The sequence below is a fragment of the Vipera berus genome, assembly GCF_964194415.1.
Source record: "Vipera berus genome assembly, chromosome: 5".
Lineage (NCBI taxonomy): Eukaryota > Metazoa > Chordata > Lepidosauria > Squamata > Viperidae > Vipera > Vipera berus.
The window spans coordinates 63,273,776-63,293,623 of NC_138207.1; the positions used below are offsets into that span (position 1 = coordinate 63,273,776).

Below are 19,848 nucleotides of genomic sequence, written 5' to 3' on the forward strand. Positions count from 1 at the left end.
CATTTGGGCCAAGAAGTTAGGTGACAACTCAACTCAAGGTATAACATATAAAATATATCTGTATAATTATTTAGAAATATGCCCCCTTCCTCGTGCATCCTCTTCTATCAGTTGTTTCTTAATCCTGCTCTACATTGGAGTTCCAGTATTCTTGTCTGTTATTCCATGTAGACTGACATGAGGAGAACGATTTTCATTTGGAGCTTTTCTTCAGGTACTCCATGGCAAGCCTAGTCTCAGGAGATTAATTTTTTCCCCCAGTTCAACAGAGCTTAAATAGGCATTCTATTTGTAACCTGTACTATGACTATAGCAAGTATTTTGTTTTCATGTTTTCAGATTATTTGTAAAAAGTAATTTCATCAGTATAAACTCATTATATTTGAGTTATCATATATTTTTGTTGAAAAAGTGTATTTGGAAGAGGCTTTGAAAGCAGAATACCTCTTCAATTTTACAATTATACTTAATTTGTTCTGATTCATTAGAGTATGTAATGCAAAACAATTTGGCTACACTACTAAGTGAAAATAATTATTTTTGGTGCATCTCTTTTGCTAAGTCGGGTGGGCCAGGAAAGGGAGCAAGAATAATGTTACTTTCTACTGAGTGTCTTAATAGAATTTTCAAGCCTAGTTTCCTAAACTCATTTTATCTAGAAGCTCTAATTAACAGGATTGTGTCATTTATTATGTTTGCTGCACAAATATGTTACTATTTCATGGGAATCATATAAACTAAAAAAATACTTTTTAATTAGTTTACTCTGATCAAACACCTGCTGTATATATTGGTTGTCTAACATATAATTGAAATGCATAAATATGTTTACTATTTAATGCGTAATAGGAATTCAGGTAGGACAAATGGAAAAGGTTTGAATTATTTTATAGTGCATAACTATTATAATTGCAGCTTACATTTTAAGGACTTAACATTTTTCACTTTTAACCAATAACATTTGTATATAGATTCATACAAGAATCCTGCATTGTCAAATTCTGTAGTACGCCATGTTATTCAGTAAATATATAGCCTGAGTAGATTTAGCAAGAAATATTTTAAGTCTATGGGGAAGTAATTTTTTAGGTTTTGGAACTGGCAATCCAAAAGGAATAATCAAGGTACTATCTTTTTACAGCAGTAAAAAAAACAGTCTTTTTCAAGTTGCATTTTAAAATGTAAGTAGGGCCAGCATCCCATATATTTTATATTTTTGTTTTAAGTCATATTAAAATACATTATTGCAGACAATTTCAGGAGGTCAAAGGTAGTTCCACCAGGGTTCTGCACCCTTAAAGCCTTACGTTCTGCAATTTTGCTTTACATTTTAGTCATTCTTGAGTTCATTACTTGTATTATTTGGTGTTAGTTCACAATAAAAATTTATATATGTGTTGGGAACTATTGCATTGATACCTCAGGTATCACTTGATGAGTTTAGTTATGAAAGAAAAAGAACTGCATGAAAAAATGAGTATGTTCTGAAGAGTGTTCATCATATTGTGTGAAACAGGTTTTAACGTAGAGAAAGTTGTACATTTAAGTGAATTGTTATGGTCAGATGTGTAATAATCAAATGTTTTCCTTTATAGATATTGAAGATTTGCCGCCAACAGTTCAAGAGAAGCTTTTCGATGAAGTACTTGATAGGGATGTTCAAAAAGGTAAATATATGGTATAATATATAGTTTGCACAGTATGATATTATTAACTGTGCTTTAGAATTTACTTTGGAAAAGTTTTTATGTGAGATTTATGGAATCTTAATTAAAGGAAGACTAGAACTATTAAAGAACAGTAGGGAAAAATTAAATATAATACACAAATTGCATATATACTGACGAATAAATTGATGTTCTTTTCTTTGATGTATTATCAGAAGGGTATAGGTAGCAGTCTAATTCAGTAAATTTCCCCAAAATGTCTGAGGTATTCATAGTTTTATGAAAGGGACAAGTAGAATCAAAGTAGAAAAAATGGTTGGTTATACACATTAGGATTTATTTTATAATTTATTGACAAAAACATAGAAACTAATTTGGAGACAATTTCTTTTTACACAGTGCTGGGATTGGGTCAGACATTTACAGTTGTCAAACTGTACATCATGGTTGTACTTTGGTAATTAATTCAAAATGATTTTAATGATGTATAGGTTTAATGTAAAAGATAGGTATGTTTGTTTTTCTTGCTATCTAAAAGAGAATAACTTATTAGCTAGTTAGCTATAGATACCAAGAATAGTTATAAATAAAACTATAATTATCCTTTTTTAAAATTAGGGAGACCATTCTAATGTCTTTCCAACAAAACTGCTTAGCAAAAACTAAGTAAGATGGCTTTTGGATAAGCTTTCAATTTTGTTTTTTTACTATTTTCATTCCCTGGAGCAGTAGCTAGATATTGGAATCGAGATAGGTTGGCAAATTTCAGGGTTAGTAAAGTAAAGCAGTTACAATAATACACACAGTAGTAGTGCAAAATAACGAGCAAGTGAGAATCATTCATTTAGTTGGCAATTTGATTTCCCCCCACAATTGCTGCTCTTTGAAGTAACCTTAGAATAGAAGAATTTTAAGGTAGATTAAAATTGTATTGGAGTTTCAATTGTTTATTTATTTAGGATAAGGTTGGCCATCAAATATCCTTAAAACCATATAATACGGGGCCTGTTAACTAATACATTAAGTCAGGGGTGTCAAACTCAATTTCATTGAGGGCCGCATCAGCATTGCGGTTGCCCTCAGGGGGCCGGGTGGGTATGGCCTGGGTGGGCGTGGCCTACTGGGTGGGCGTGGCTAGAGTGAATATGGCTTACTGGGTGGGCATGGCCAGCTCTACATCATTCGCATCAAGGGTGCCTATGGGGGCCTGGGCAGGAGTGGGACAGATCTGAGGGTCTCTGGCAGAAGGAGGGTCTCAGGGCCAAGGCAGTGGGGGCCATTCCCTCACTGTTTCCAGGATGGCTTCACGGGCCGCATGAAACCACTTCACGGGCCGGATCTGTCCCCCGGGCCTTGTGTTTGACATGTCTGCATTAAGTGATAGTAGATGAATTGACCCTAAGAAAAAGAATGTAAAATTCAGGAATATTTTTATTAGGTCAGCCCCAAATTTCTGAATTTTCAACCACTTTCAATCAAACAAGTTGGTAAACAAAACCAAAACAGAAAAGAGTGGGAAAAATAAAGAGGTTTAATGCTTGGGATAAGGGTTTTGCAGATAGAGGAGACAGGAGAGGCAAGGGACCTCAGATTCTTTGCATCCATGCCTTCAGAAACCTAGTTATAAGGATGGGGACCCAATAACCATGGCTGAAGAGCAGAGGGAAAGAAGGAAGGGAAAAATGAAAGAAGCTGCTATAACAAATCACCTGGAAATGAGGAAAGAGGGGCTGCATCACAAGGCAGAATCGGAGACCTCGGAACACTCAACCCTGACCACTTTCTGCCTTTTTTTCCTGAGCACGCCTGGGACTCAGGCCTGCTACTGCCACAACAGCAAAGAAGAAACAGGCAAGAAACTTTTTCTTGCTGGACTTCAGTTCTGGCAATTTGGAGATGCTAAGCTCCCCACTATTGCCTTGAAGCTAAGAGAGTTTTACTTAAAAGCCTTAACCCGAAGTGCTCAAATTTAGTCATTTTGGTATGGAGGTGAAAGTTCTGTCAAGTGTCACTAGAATGAAAAAAAAAATCAAGCAATTTGTCGGCTGTATCTAAAAATAATAAAAGGTGGCCAAATAGTTTTGCCTCTTGATCATTGGATTTAAGATGGCTGATTGGGTATTATTTCTGTTTTTTTTAGAACTAGAAGAAGAATCTCCCATTATAAACTGGTCACTGGAGTTGGGTACACGTTTGGACAGTAGACTTTATGCACTTTGGAATCGGACTGCAGGAGATTGCCTGCTTGATTCAGTTTTACAAGCTACCTGGGGCATTTATGATAAGGATTCGGTGCTACGTAAAGCTCTTCATGACAGTTTACATGATTGTTCTCATTGGTAAGCGGAAATGGTTTTGCTATACAATCAAATAACTTTTATTTTACAAATATAGTTTATTCCACTTTTTCCCCCCAAACAAAAGTCCAAAGCTTTTAGATTTGGGAGGGATAGATTTCCTAGTCCTTTACAGCAATAACAACATACTTTTCCAATCTTACTCTGTCGTAAAATATTGAAACCTTTGTGTCAGAAAACCTTGTAATTTATACAGATAGTAAGTTTTGTCTATATATTATATAAAGTAACATTTAATTAGTCAACTGATGTCCAATGGAATTTATGTGAAATAATTATTTAAACATCTTGTCACATCTATGTTTTTGCTGTGATTGGGGAAGTTTGTACTAGCACAGCCTTCTCTACCTTTGACCTTATCTACAGACGTGTGGATTTAACTTAGATAACTTTGAGCATTGGCCGTGTAGGCTAACTCTAGGAGTTGTCCTGAAGACACCATGAGTTGGAAAGATTATCCTGGTTCACTGCGTATAACTGACAAATCAAACAAAACATGAGCAATGTCTTCAGTTGCTGGGGTACTGCATATACTGGTGATAATACCGATTCTGATTCCACACCTATTTCATGATGAAATAAACTGTTATGCATGTACTTTTTATAGGTTCTATACCCGATGGAAAGAATGGGAGTCATGGTATTCTCAAAGCTTTGGTTTACATTTTTCACTGCGAGAAGAACAGTGGCAGGAAGACTGGGCATTTATACTTTCTCTTGCTAGTCAGGTAAGAATGTCACTGTAAGTAAAAGCGGAACGTGGGAAAGACAACCTTGGCGAGAAATGTATTTTCATTTTTATTAACAAGTTCTGTAGATTTCTGTTTTGTCATGCACATTTTAGATTACCTGACTCAAAACTCTTTCATTTAGTAGGCCTCTGACATTGTTATAGGTTACCTTAAGTTGATACCTGTATTTGTGAGTGCGTCAGATGTTATAAGCACTATCCAGCCAAAATTATCAATGGGATTTTTTACATTTTACATAAAATTGAAATTATGTATAGAGAATTGGGCTTAATTATACCAATTTGAATAGTTACAGCTTCTTTAAGCTACATGTATACTATCTCACTGAACTGAATGGGAATTTCTTCTGAATACACCTGCAAGTCTAATTACAGATGAATTTGGGAACTGTGCTAACTTTGAGCATTTATAATAATCTAATCTTTAGGAAAGCCTGCATAAATAAATATTTTAAGCTTCATAGATTTTTCTTTGGATAATATTATAATTATGCCTACCAGAAGATATCTCCAAAGTAAAACAGGATTATATAAAAAACTAAACATTAGGAAAAAAATCAGTATACTTGCCATTCTTCTTGTAGGCCATTGTTGCCAATTTCCACTAAATCAGCCTGGAATTTCCTTCCCAACTCCCCTGCCCAAACAAATATATGTATGAGATACCCTGGTGAGTTCATACTGACCCGGAGTCTACATGCACCAAGAAGAGAGAGAAAAATAATATTAAATGGATTATAAGGCACTCAGCTGTGAATTAGTTGGTGTCCTATCTACATATATACACACTACATAGGAATTATTCTTTTTCAGATTAATTTCTCTCACATGCATGTTGTAAAATGTAACGCATGCATGTTGTAATCCACATTCACATCAGAAAGAGAGATTGCAAAAAATATTGGCTCAGAATGGCTCAGGATGTTGTAGCAAGTCCTATTGTGTGTGTATGTGTGTTTGATAAATTTGTTTTATCAAATTTACATGGCCATCCATCTCACACCCCATGCTGATCTCACTGTAGTAATCCATTTGGGAGGTGACCACAGCATGATTGTGAGCAGAGAACCTGATTTAGGAATGGGCACACAACATGAAGCTGCGCAAAGGCCCCCCCTAGCCATCACTTCTACCTGCTCTTTGAGCAGGAATTGTGAGTCCAGGACCCCCCTCCCAAGTTTGTGTACTAGCACAGTTGTAAAACTGGTGGGCCCCCAAACCCAAGCCACTCAATCTTGCCAAGGTTCAACTGAAGCCTGTTGTTCCCTATCCAAACACAGCCTCCAGATGCCAGGATAAGACATTAAAAGCTTCACATCAACTTAATTCACCAGCTGCCAGAGATACATAGTTGGGTATCAACAGTGTACTGGTGATAATTGACCCCACGGTCATACCCATTGAGTAAGAGAGAATGCAAAAACATTAGCTCAGTTTGGGCACACATACCTTGTAGCAAGTCCCCTTACGTTTACTTGCTCTTACCTCCAGGTAAACGTGCATAGTCTGTTACTATGCTGGAGATGGGTCTAGTTAGCCCAGCTTACTCCATGTAATTAAGATACAAACTGGAGAAGAGATCCTTGGGGTATTGAGTTTTGTTTTTTTTCCCTTCTGTTTGCAACAAGGAAACAGGTTGATAGAGGTCTTTGTGCTGGGCTGCAAGCACATGGAAATCTATGCATGCTTACTCTGTAGAAAATCCCATTTAGTTCATTGGCTCTTATTCCCAGGTGAGTATTTTTAAAATTTCTAGTCCTGTTCAATCAGCATGCTGCCTCATTCTCTTCTCATTCCCTTCCATTCCCTTCCATGTGTAGAGGATAAGGGTCTGTAGTGGGGAGACTTCTATTCCCTGGAGTCTCTCTGAAGATTTAAAGTTTTTTCTGAATCTTCCTGTAGAGAATCTCCATGGGTAGAGGAGGCTCTCCATTGCAGATACCCTCACTCACTGCATGTGGAGGGCGTCAGGGAAGGCAGGACTAGTATGCTTGTCAATGTGTCCCCCTGAAAAGGCGTTTATTCCTCCGTCTGCTGCCTCCATTTCATGCTTGCTTTATTTATATCTCCTGCCTGTTCATCTGCTTTCAAACAACATGTTTCTGCTATTGTATTTTTCCTCCCCTCCCAATATTTTTTTGGGGAAAGAGCATTGCGTTCTTTTAGATCAATATGATTGTAGCTTTCTGTGTGTATCTGTAACATTCTTGGTTGTCTAAAAGGCATGCATACCCCCTCTACTCGCCCAGCATTTTGAGTTTCTGCTCTGGTTCTATGGATCTAAATTGCATAATGTAAATTGTAATGTGTAATTATTTTATAATAGTGTCAACATCGTTACTGTAATCATTTCAGCTGACATCCTGCTTGTTTTTCTGTGCTTCGGGCACTGGTTAAACAACACAGTTTTTGTTGCTTGTTTACTAGGGTTTGAGCAGTATTCCAAGCTGGTTTAAAAAGCTGGAGAGTGTTGCATCTCCATTAGTACTGTGAATGGTGATTATATAAGTGCTTTCTAACTCTACTGTTCAGATGAATGTACTTTATTTAGTTGTTTCATACATAAATATGTTTATTGTCGGTTGAAACTGAAGTTCCCTAGTCTCCTTAGTTTTCAGAAACCAAAAGACAAATCATCTTCTCTTTAAAGGGAGAATGAGAGTTACATTGAGGCTTGTATCAGCATGTGTGGCAAGATGGATGACAGGCCTAGCTCCAAAATTACATAGAACAATCTGCCAAAGCTCAGTTCTTTCTTTGCTTATACCATATAGTTAGAATGTTGCCAAACTACATTTTTACACACACACACACACACACACACACACACACACACACACACACACACACACACACAGACAGACAGACACACACACACACACACACACACACACACACACACACACACAGAGGCAGATTCTAAGGAGATTTATCCTAAATCTCTTCCTCTTTTTCTGATCTACCCCTGGGCTGCGTTGTCTCACACACATAACCCAGAATGTGCTCCTTCCTTCTTGGGAAACTGCTGCTTCACTGTATCCATCAGACCAGCTTCCCCTTTCTAGACACATTCCATCACCCTAGGAGACTTACCCCAGTGACTGTTGATATCTCCTGGCTCCTTCCTCGTTAGCCTTTTTGGGGAAGCCAGCGGTGAAAGTTGCAAACGATCATAGGGCCGCAACTGGACATAAGTGCAAACCGGTTGCCATTGCCCTAGTTGCAATCATGTAACTTCCGAAGTCTGGGGTAGCTGGAACTCCAAGGACAGGTTATAACCATTCGTTTAGCATTGTCATAACTTTGAATAGTCACTGAACATATGATTGTAGATCAAGGACTACTTATATGTATACACAGATGGAATGCCACAGGTTTTAACTTAATGGGTGGTTTGATTTGTCGCTGATGAGTTGGATGAAGCAGGGCACCTTGTAATATTTACAATCAAGGCATTAATGATGTTGTAACAGTTATTACGATGACTAGAATATATTCCCCCAAAGCTGGAATATTTAGACTGATAACAAAATTTTCCATTTTTTAATGAATAATGTGCACAACTGAGAAGTTAATAGTGAGCACCATATGCTTAACTTAATTAAATATAATTTTGTACACTGAGAGTAAGCCTACAGAATGTAACATGAATAAATGATGATAAGAATTCACATTGCTTCACTGTAATATCTGACGGTAATACTTTAAGGTTTTAAAGTGTGCTAAGTCAGATTTCACCATAACATTAAAATTGCTTCTCTAGTCGCTATATCAGGTAATATGCAGTAATTTTGCATGTAGTCTATTAACATAAGAAAAAAAACCTGATATCCTTTTATATACGTTCTCTTATCCCCTTTTCTTTTGTAACTTTGCCTGTCTTCCCTAGGCTACTCTAATTGGAAGCCTTATATGAGGCATATATATATAATTAAAACTGGATAGCATTAATAAGACAAACTAATGGCTTTACTGGCCTTGGTTTTTCTCATGTAATTTATGCCTCATTAAATGGTGATTTACCGGATTATAAGAGTACAATTAAAATGTCTTGATAATCAGCATTTAAAAAGTTGATTTCTAAAAACTTTTCAGTTACAGTAAAACCTCAACAGACCATTCACAGGAAGAATGACTGTTAGACGAAATTACTGTTAAATCTGAAATATATTTTGCACATGTGTAAAATGCCTATCTACCATTTTGCACATGTGTAAAAATATGCATAGGACCTTCCGGCTGATTAAAGACGGCAAGATTCAGTGTTTTAGCCTGCTCCCTTCACTTGTTATGGATATAACCAGGAGGAATAGGACTCTGGCTGCAAGGGAGCAGGAAAAAATGTTGATTTCCAGAAGTCCCTGTCTAAACTGCTGTATCCCACTGGACATCTTCTCAGTGCCCCCAGTGTCTCAATGGGCCAGATCCCATTGGTCTGCTGCTGCCACAAATCTTCTCACCAGTTCCCTTCCCAATTTCAAAGAGCTTAGCTATAATTTAACAGACGTTGTTATTTCAGAGATAAGTCTGGTCTCTATTCTGGTCTGTTGAATTCATTCAAATGGTGGTCTTATTGTATTGTACTAAAATCAAAAATTAAATGTTATTGCTTTGTGTCACCTAAAAATAATTTTATTTTAAAATGTTGTTTTTGAAACAGCCTGGCGCAAGTTTGGAACAGACACACATTTTTGTACTTGCACATATTCTTAGAAGACCAATTATAGTTTATGGAGTTAAATATTATAAGAGTTTCCGGGGAGAAACTTTAGGATATACTCGTTTTCAAGGTAAGTATGATTTATAATAGAAACAAGTTTTTAATTTAAAACCTTGAAAAGATACTGGGAAAATCTGTAATTTAAAGAAATTTAAAGTAGTAAATTTAATTACTATTATTTTTAAAGTTCTAGTATTTTTAATAATTTTCTTGAATTTCTTTTCTTTTTCCTAATTCTTTTTTCTACTTTTTCCATTTTTTAGTTTGTATTAGTTTTTATTGCTGTAATTGTAATTTTTACTAAAATTGCTGTTAAAATACATTGGCAGGTTACATTGATTGTGATTCAGTGCAATAGAAGCATTTAAAAATACTTTGGAGTCTTTTGAAGTTAGTAGAAATATAAGTAACTTCTGAGTTCAAGAGTTCAATTTGGTATATGCTTGTCATAATGATAGGTAGAAAGCATAATACTTAATATCAGAAATCTCATTATAGTATTACAGTTTATCTTTAGAATACAACCATCTATAAATTGTCTTTTGTTATTATTGTGATTGGTAGCCTAAAGGAATTTGTGACATAAAATACAAGTCCCTAAGGGAAGTTTCACACATTCTTCTACTTTTTAAAATAATGTAGTAACCTGAAAACATAGTTTAAAGAAAGTTTTCTATCATGTTTAGATTTAAGTTTTGTAACATCTTAAACTCTTTTTTATAGGAAAAGCACAATGTAAGAATTACTTTCAGTAGTAGGAATTTTAGTTCTTTAATAATCAGAACTTTTAAAGTAAGAATTACAAATTATGGATTCATTAATTTGTGAAAAGCTTCACTGTGAAGTTCAATAGAATAGTCTGAAAGATGAGACAATTGTTCTAAGTTATTTAGACACATTTAGAATGTTGAAAGTGCGAGTAATCTTCGCTTATCGACAATAATCGGGATTGGGAATTCCATCACTAAGCAATGTGTTCGTAAGGCATAGTATCACGTGACCATAGTGGCCGTTCTGACCATTTTAATTGCTCTTGTTAGGCAAATCCCACATGGTTGCAGTGTTTCATAGTCATGTGATTGCCATTTGCAACCTCCTGCCAGCTTCCCCACTGACTGTGGAAATGGTGATTATGTGACTGACTGCAGGATGCTCACTGTTGCCAAGGGCCCAAGTTGTGATCACATGACCACTACAATGGCTGCAACTGCAACTGCAATGACTCATAAAAAGTATCTCTCTTTCAGTGCTGTTGTAACTTTGAATGGTCACTGAATGAGTGGACGTTAGAACTAGCTGGATGTCCTGGTATTTGCACAAAATTCACTACAAAATGAATATAACCAGCCAGAAACCATCTATTTACAAAAAGGAGTGGAGTGTAGGAGTTTTTCTGACCTGAGTTAAAGAGAATTAACTGAAATCAAGAACTGAAATAGGTCTTGTATAAATTAATTGCCTATGATTATCTGCATCTTAAAATTAAAGCCTACTAAATAATAAAAGTATTGTATGTCTGCTGAATATTGAAAATAGTCTGTGAATTCGTGGCCACATATGATTTCATTTTGCACTTATCTTTCTATCACAATTTCACTTAAATTAATAAATTTGTGATGATACAAAGTCTTCATTTGTGTCATCGTACATTACAATCATTGCCTGAGAGTTATACCATTTGCTGGTAGCAGAACCTAAATTATTGTTCTTTAACATCTTGTTTCCTGCAGTACATTATGACATTCACTAATAAACTAGTAAGTGCAAGGAAGGGACAACAATGGGACTTAGATAAATTTAGGAGGATAAAACAGTCAGCTGCTAGTCTTGATAATTACATGCTACCTCCAAAATCAGAGATTGAAATAGGAGACAGTAGCAGAAGCTTGTGCTCTCATAATCATCTTGTGAGCTAATCGTTGGCATCAGATTCACCAAAGAAAGATCTGTGGGTCTTGATGAACATCACTTTATGCTAATATGGCAGCTCTTTAGGATCCTCTTTCACTTTATGAAATTTAAATTGAAAAGACATGAAAGGTCCCAGGACAAGCTCAAGTATCTTCTTAGATTTCTGGGAAAGTGAGGACACATAACAGGACTGCTATAGAGGCTGCAGTTAGAACAATAGAATTGGTGTGTCGTCCCCCCCCGCCCGAATAAAATACGTTGGTATGTTGCTACTGTCTCTGCTCTTGGATGTATTCTGAGCCTCTTTGAAATTATAGAGAGTCCTCTTTATCTAGTTTTAGGACTGGTCTGGATACCAGATCATATTTTAGTTCATATTTATGCAGAAGTGTCAAAACTTTTAAATAGCACTGTACTTGTAGTACTCCAGTGCCTAAATTTTCTCATGGCAGGTCTGCTCCTACTTTAGTTGTTTGGTTGAAGTTCTGAATACCTTTAAAGTTCCTAAAATGAGAGTGTTGGAAGGGAGATTCCATCATGTGTGTTAAAAGCTGTGGAAAGTAGATTGTCACTGAATGATTAAAATAGAGATTATTCTACATGTTAAATGTAACATGCTAATACTTTAAAAGGGTATGACTTCAGTTGGAATTGTTTCAGTTTTCATGGGAATTCCTTTAGAGCTAACTCTAAATATTTTTGGGGTTACATGATAGTATTTATAGTTCAGGAAGTTCTTGGCTTATGGCTGAAATTGAGCCCAGAATTAGGGTCCTAAGTTGAAGCATCATGTGACTGGATTCAAAGTTATAATAGATTTTTACTATGGTTTTTAAGCAAATCCATTTTGGCTAACCGTGGAAACTGGCAAAAAAGTCACAAAACATGGTCATGTGACTGAAGGATGCTGCAAATGACCATTAAGGTGGATCAGTTGCCAAGTGTCCAAAATGTGATGATGTGACAATATGGATGTTTATGGGCTTTGTAACTCTGAAAATGGATCAGAACTAGTCCTGGGGAGGTGTGTCAAATGGCTGCTAAACAGCTGGTTGTGAAAGAAATACTATTATTAGACTATATTTGCAACTTTTTATATCCGTTAATTAACAGAGACTCAACTTGCTACTGAAAAGTATATTAAGGGCTTATGTTTATTGTCATGCTTTAGAAATCTTCCATCAAAAACAATACATCAAGTTCATCTTATTTATCTTTGGCACCTTCCTTTTTTCATAGGTGTATACTTGCCTTTGTTATGGGAACAGAGTTTTTGTTGGAAGAGCCCTATTGCTCTGGGCTACACAAGGGGCCATTTCTCTGCTTTGGTTGCCATGGAGAATGATGGCTATGGCAATCGAGGTGCTGGTGCTAACTTGAACACTGATGATGATGTTACTATTACTTTTTTACCATTGGTTGACAGTGAAAGGAAGCTGCTGCACATTCACTTCCTGTCTGCTCAAGAGGTAAGAAATGCTTTCATAATTATGGTTACATCAGAGATATTTCTCAAGTATTAAATGAGAAAAAAAATAAAAAGACCCCCCCAACCCAAAAAAGTAGATTTTTGAATTGGCCACAGCAAGTGTTACTCTTGTCTCTTTTAGTTGTCAGCATTCTAAACCAGGGGTCCCCAACCTCTGGGCCACAGCCCACTACCAGGCCGTGGCCTATTTACAACTGGGCTGTGTGAATGGTGGGTTGATAGGCACACATGTAACTTTATTTGCACAAGCAATGGGCCGGTGCACACATGCATGCACACAATTCTCACGAGCACCTTGCAGTGTGTGCATGAGCTGTGTGCATGAGCGTGTGCAGGCTCCCCTCTTCCCCTATCCCAGCCAGGCCACCAAACCACAAGACCGCTGTTCTAAACTGACCATGTTGCCTGTATTTTTTCTCCAAAGATTGGTAATGAGGAACAACAAGAGAAGCTGCTTAGGGAATGGCTGGACTGTTGCGTGACAGAAGGTGGAGTCCTGGTTGCTATGCAGAAAAGCTCTCGCCGGCGTAACCATCCCCTGGTGACGCAGATGGTAGAGAAATGGCTTGACCGCTATAGACAAATCCGTCCCTGTACATCCCTTTCAGATGGAGAGGAAGATGAAGATGATGATGATGAATGAAAAAAAAGAGATACCAGCTGCATATAGTGTATGGTGACAACCCCAGCTGTTGGAGCAGTCTAGCAAATTGTTGCATGGTGACCCAATTGTAGCAGGGAACAACCTGCATAGGATTTTGAGTGGGCATGGGAAGAATTCAGAGACTCATCTGATGCAAGAAGGAAGTATGTTGGTTGGACTAATTTGTAAACAAGAAAAAGAAAGCAAAGCCCTAATTTTATTACAAGACAGAAAGCATTTTTCCGGTTGTACATCTGCCCTTAATTATACCACATGTGGTTGTGTAAGAAGGTTGAAAATAGGAAAAAAGTGTAACCAGCATCTTACAATTATTGAAGGAAATTCTTTTGAATAAGGGCACTTAAAAGCACATTATTGATTAATATCTGTTCCTTTTGAGACTTACAGTAAAATTTGATTATTTTGCATCTCTTTTTAAGCATTCTGACATATTTCCTTGAAATAACATTTTATATGAAATCTTGCTAGTGCCCAGATCAGATCATCAGATCATGTGGCTTTTTTTCTTTCTTGTTTTGTTGATGCCATATATCCAGAGTAACTCATATGTGTTAAAATGTATTGTTCTGTTAAATTTAATATTGTGCCCATTACAGTATAATAAAATGAAATTTTAAAGGGAAAACATATGGAAGGGATGATAAATTTTGAATAAGTGAACTGTTTTCTGTAAAGACTTCTCTAGTATCCATTATTACTTTGTATTACAACTTTGGAATAGTTCAACCCCCCCTTTTTTCCCCCCAGGCTACTTAAACTAGTTAAAAAATGCTGTTCCCAGGAACTTTATGCTAAACAACTGTGTGGAGTTTGCTAAACTGAACTGCATTTTGTCCAAACCCGGTCTTGCTGTGAGTTGTACTATAGAAATTAATATTTTATCAAGCCTTTCCCCGTGCAAGTTAAAATTGCCTCCACTGAGGATCATTCCTTGGTCATTAAAATTGAGTGAGAAAGCACTTTGACTGTTTTCCTTAAAAGCCTTCATTCTAAAATTTGTTGGGAAGTCCTGTACACTATTTTTCCTTAAAATGTAACCTTCAGAATTCTGTGCATGTTGACGGATTGTGGCCACATCTGAACTTATAAACTTTCTGAAACTGTCAGTTCAGAATATATTCTCCAGTAAAAAAAATATCTTTTTATTATACTTGATTACCTTAGCTATGCTGTGTTGAATGGATCCAGCCCAATCCAGAACCTCACTGTAAGAACACTAAAGGTTGAATAGTTTTGTATGCAAGATGTAGATCCTGATAAGCACTTTTTAAAGGCCAATGATGGTATGGAAATGATGACATGGAACCTCTTATAAGATGGAATCCTGGTTTAAGAATCTGAACAGAAACTGTACCTTTTTTTAAATGGATGTAAAAACATTGGGGCCATTCTGAATTAATTGCTTTTTAAAATGGTACATTTCAAGCAATTGAAAGTTCAAAATTTCTCAACATAATTCTACTGACAAATAAACAATGACATTTTATCAAGGTACTGTGTTGAAACATATCAATACATTTTTTCACTCTTGTAGAAGCTTATTAATGTTTTACACATTAATTACATTGACCTGTGATAAATTTACAAAGCAGTAGAATCATTGGATTTCTTTTCCTTGCAACAGGTTGTGTTTTGATATATTCCTATTTTTAAGTTTTCCTAAAGACAGTTAAAAGGGATATAGTTTAATACCTTAGTCCTCTGCTTGATTCTTTTCGATAAAATTCCTGCGTTCCTGAACTAATAGAATAAATTAGGTGATTATGCTTGAGTAGAATGATGAACATTGAAATGTTGCAAGTTGTGCTCCAAATCTGTTACTTCTCAATTTAGCCGCAGTTTCTAGCAATCAGATATGACCTTCTTGAATATAAACCTTATTTTATTTTTGTTTGCCCTATTAATAGGAGGAGAAAATGTTTAGCTGTATTTAACCAAGGCTTTAGGCATTTTCTTGAATAAAAGCATTTGGCTGCTCTTAGGGATAAAAAAATCGGCAATATATTTTATTTTCATGTTATACAGCTATACAAGCAGCAATATACATATTATATACATCCTTATGAGGCTCAGCAGAAGTCGGTGGTTTTATAGATTATAATTCAAATTGCTCTTATAGTACAGCAGCACAGTTATTAATTCAATTATAGCTGTGCCTTGAAACTAATTGCAATAGTACATAGGCCTCTCATTTGATGTAAATTTTTTTGGAAGGATTAAATTTTTTAAAACCAAATGTGGAGGTATTCTGACATGATATCCCTGCTTTAAAACTAGAGGTTAGACTTCAGTTTGATTTTCTTTTCATACAGTTAAGTTGTAATGTTTCCATAGAGTGCTCCAAATTAAACTATTTTGCTGTTCTATTTTTTGAATTTCATTTTTTTAACCTATAAATACCTAAATCCTGTTCATTTATTTTGTTCCATATGTTTTACTTCAAAGCCTGCAGTTCTCTTGGGGGGGAAAAAAAATCCCTCACTACTTCTGTGGTTAGCATCAAAATGATTTGCCATCTCCACCATTTTGTATGGTAATTATTTTTCCCCAAAGCCGTGTTCTGTTGTAGTGAATTATGCTTTCTTAATCATTTAACTTAGATTTAGCCTAATAAGATAACTTTTACAATGGTGACTGGTATACAAATTTCAACACAAAGTCTCTTCTAAATATTTTAAGTGGGGAGTTTTGCCTTCAAATTGATATCTGACAGTAATACAAAATTAATGTCTCCATGCAACACATTCACTAATGGTAGAACATTCCACAACAAATATGATTGGCTTATTCAAGTATTTTTCATGAATGCTAATTATGCCTATTTGGAATGCTATTTCCTGGTTTAAGATCAAAGTACCAATAATAGCAGCTTTTAAAAATTCACTAATGCCAGTGTAAATGTTTTGTTACTTCACCTTCATTTGTGTGATTTCCTAAAATGTTCTCTGTAATTCATCAATGTTCCTTCTCCTGGTTGCTCTATTCTGGTGTCTATGGTAAGTTACACATATTTGCAGTGTTAGACCATTGGCACATTTATGAAGTTGAATCCCTTGAATATGTTCCAGCTGGTAATGTGCTTTTCCATCAATTCAAAACAAAATATAAGTTTTGTACCAATGATTTGTTTTCAATTTCTGCTTCCATAGTTTGTGTGCATGTCCCCTTTCTTCCCTTTAAGTCTACTCAAATCACATTAAAAGTTCACTGACAAGCTAACTTTAGTATCATATATCTTAATGGCCACAAATATTTGTATATTTTAATACCTGAAGTCCTGTGACACTGTATTGTAAGTTTAGTCTTGTGATTTTTGAATTTATACTGACCCAATTTTTTTTCTTTGTATGTTGCCCCAGACCAAAGCTCTTTGCTGTGGAAAGAAAAGGGCAGTGTGTGAGCTGGTGTATCTTTTCTCCTTTCACATGTAAGCTGCTTTCCAACATAGCACTGTATAGTTTCTAGAATATTGACTGTAGTAATTACAAGTTTTAACATACACAAAGTAGTTTAGTCATTGCAATCATCACTACAGTTCTTAAGGATGGTCCTCCAGTGAGTTTGTGGGTCATGAAATACACATTTTCCTCTCATACTGATAGCAGCATGATAGACAAGAGGTTGTAAATTAGCTGTTAATTATCCATGGGACACTTGGCATGAAAGCAGATTATTATTATTAATTCGGTTTATATACCGCCCTATTCCCGAAGGACTCAGATTGATACTGTCCAGTGTCAAATGTCATTTACCTCACTTAGTTACATAAAGCTTAATAGTAATAGGGCTTCTAAGATGGCATGTAGGACAAGAACAGTCTTTTTGCTTATAATGCTTTGCTCTTGGAGTATCTTGTATTGAAACATATATTTCTCCCACTCTACATTATATTCCACTATGATGAGGAAAACACTGTACAGAAGAAACACTTTCTCCATGTTGCCCTGGGAGTTCCAAGCCAAATGCTAAGGATTCTGAGATTCTAGGCATACTGACTTTTGGGATGAGGCACATTGGAGAAATTCAAAGTCACCATTCAGTTTTATCTTAGATGTTCAATAGTCTACGAAGGATGAAAGTTTAATCTACTCCTGTGGATTCTGTAATGTTCTCAGAATTGGTTCAACAACATTGAGGGCCTGGTCCAACTGAAATTATAGAAATTGTCACTTTTTATTGAAAACTGCACTGAACGCTATATGTCCACCTTTACAATAAACAAATACAGTAACGGTAATACACTAAAACAAAACATTTCTGGTAGCCATTGGTTCTGGTTTTGTTTGGGACAGCTTTTAAAACTTTTATCACAGAAACAGAATGTACCCATACAAAGGCTCAGAGTAAGCCATCTTTTTCAACAAAAAGGTGATGTTTCACAAAAGACTATGAATATAACATGTAACTAGTTGATACAAATCTAATAGGATTTGTTAAAATCAGTCACATCTAATAACACATTTTGAAGTGTTCTTGTATAAAATACCACATGAAGAAAAGAAGACTTCAATGTCTAAAAAAGTGGGTTTTGTTCATACAGTCTGACAAGTTACCATAAAAAGTGTTTTTTTCCTGAGACATAAGGAAATGCAACATTCTTGAATCCTTTCCAGCTCAAGACTTTTCCACTCAATAAAATAGCTGTGGATTTAAAACTGAGAAAAATATATTTGAATATAAATGTGAGACTTAACACTTTTTTTTGCATCATCAACATGTGTTATTTAATGTACAGCTACTTTATTAAGTGTATCTTGTAGGAGAAGCATCAATTTCTGTGAAAAAGGCAGTAAGTTAATGTAGGCCTTTTCCCCTCTCCAAACTATAACTGTAATTAAACTTGAGTAAGCATCCCTCCAGTAAATTAGTGGCTACAGATAACTGTAACAAGCAAAATTGTCTCCCATCTTTCCTCAAGGTGTAAAAAGAGGAGCCAGGTGACTGAGTAAGGAAAGGGCTGAAGTCACAGGATGGCATCCTCCCTATTATTGTGTAAGCTTTGTTAGGGCTGTTAGACATGCTCTTAAGTAATAGATACTTCAATCAGCTGTTTTCCCCCCCAAAGGGGAACATAGAAGATACATATATTATTCTTGTGATTGATGTAAAGATGAAGGAACTTAAATAAAAATTAACAGAAGCTGATCAGTAATGTTATCAAATCCTAGTTTTCAGTGCTTCAGTAAGCAGATGACTTCTGTTTCCCCCTCCCTCCCTTAAGTCTTGACTCCTATCTTTTAATTTTTGTTGTTGTCGTCGTCGTTAACACTGGAACATCATGATGCATCTGTCCAAAATGAACCTTAACAAATTTTGTATCAAATTCCTTTCAGTTTGTCATTTTCTTTTCCAATGTCTCTTGGTCCCAAAATTGGAGTGCTTTAAATTGTCTGCTATTGCTCATTTGGATGTTCCCTGTTGTCTCCATGTTTTGAGGGCTGGTTGGGAGATGGAGCTTGAGAAGGGTGTGCCACAGTTGGAAGATTATGGGTAACTGGAATCCCTCCTGGGATGATACCTTCCATAGCTGCTGGAATTCCACCTGGAGTAACACTCATCATTCCTGGTGGATATCTAGAAAGAAATTGATTTTTAATTAGAAGAAAGTAAACGCAAACATGTTCTATCGAAAAAGCTATGCTGTGAAGGCCCAGGGGTAGGGGGGATCCTCTAGGAAAATTATTTTCCAAACAATTACAGTAATAACATCTATTTCAATACTTTCAAGATAGCTCTTTAAAAAAATGCTTTATTCATGTTATTTTAGAAACCTGTGCAAACAGCCAGAATATATATCGCAGCATTTGGAGAAGCAATCTTACTTGAACCCAAAGCTCTGTTGTTTTTTACGTCTATTCTCAAAAGATATGACAGAAACAGTGGTCAAACTTTTGCTAGTGGAGGAAAGAACAAAAGAATGGAAAGTGAAAGATTTTATGCACAGGGTGAACAGTCTTCTCTTTTAGGAAACACTTTAAAGAATATAAAGTGAGAGCCTGGCCTAATTTTGAATTATCTAGATGAGATGGATGGACACATAAGCCTAATAAATAAAAATAAATAAATGTAACAATGCTTATTTAATTCTATTTTATAAATTAATTGAAAAATAATGGTCACCTAAAATGCATACTTTAAAATTAATTGAATGTTTAAATTTATACAGAAGTTCATAAAGTTACAAGTAATTCTAAACAAAACTAATACTAGAGGATTATGTTCCTTCAAATTTATTTCAAAATAAGAAAGCCAGATTAATGTAATGACTATGTAATGTTCCCTGGAATGG

At 35.8% G+C, this 19,848-nt stretch overlaps 2 protein-coding genes across 9 annotated transcripts in view; one reads left to right on the forward strand and one right to left on the reverse strand.

The window, feature by feature from the left end:
• The window catches only part of ZRANB1 (zinc finger RANBP2-type containing 1), a 56,323-nt gene extending 40,400 nt beyond the window's left edge, over positions 1 to 15,923 (forward strand). For both annotated transcript variants that reach the window (XM_081329552.1, XM_081329553.1), the window contains exons 6-11: positions 1,596 to 1,667; positions 3,808 to 4,006; positions 4,632 to 4,752; positions 9,436 to 9,565; positions 12,646 to 12,875; positions 13,320 to 15,923. In XM_081329552.1, coding sequence (XP_081185678.1) covers positions 1,596 to 1,667; positions 3,808 to 4,006; positions 4,632 to 4,752; positions 9,436 to 9,565; positions 12,646 to 12,875; positions 13,320 to 13,538 — 971 coding nt within the window. In that variant the 3' untranslated portion in view covers positions 13,539 to 15,923. The remainder of the gene's footprint in view (positions 1 to 1,595; positions 1,668 to 3,807; positions 4,007 to 4,631; positions 4,753 to 9,435; positions 9,566 to 12,645; positions 12,876 to 13,319) is intronic.
• A 1,664-nt stretch (positions 15,924 to 17,587) lies between these two features.
• CTBP2 (C-terminal binding protein 2) overlaps positions 17,588 to 19,848 on the reverse strand; it is a 234,130-nt gene continuing 231,869 nt past the window's right edge. For all 7 annotated transcript variants that reach the window (XM_081328978.1, XM_081328975.1, XM_081328976.1 and 4 more), the window contains one exon: positions 17,588 to 19,133. In XM_081328978.1, coding sequence (XP_081185104.1) covers positions 18,953 to 19,133 — 181 coding nt within the window. In that variant the 3' untranslated portion in view covers positions 17,588 to 18,952. The remainder of the gene's footprint in view (positions 19,134 to 19,848) is intronic.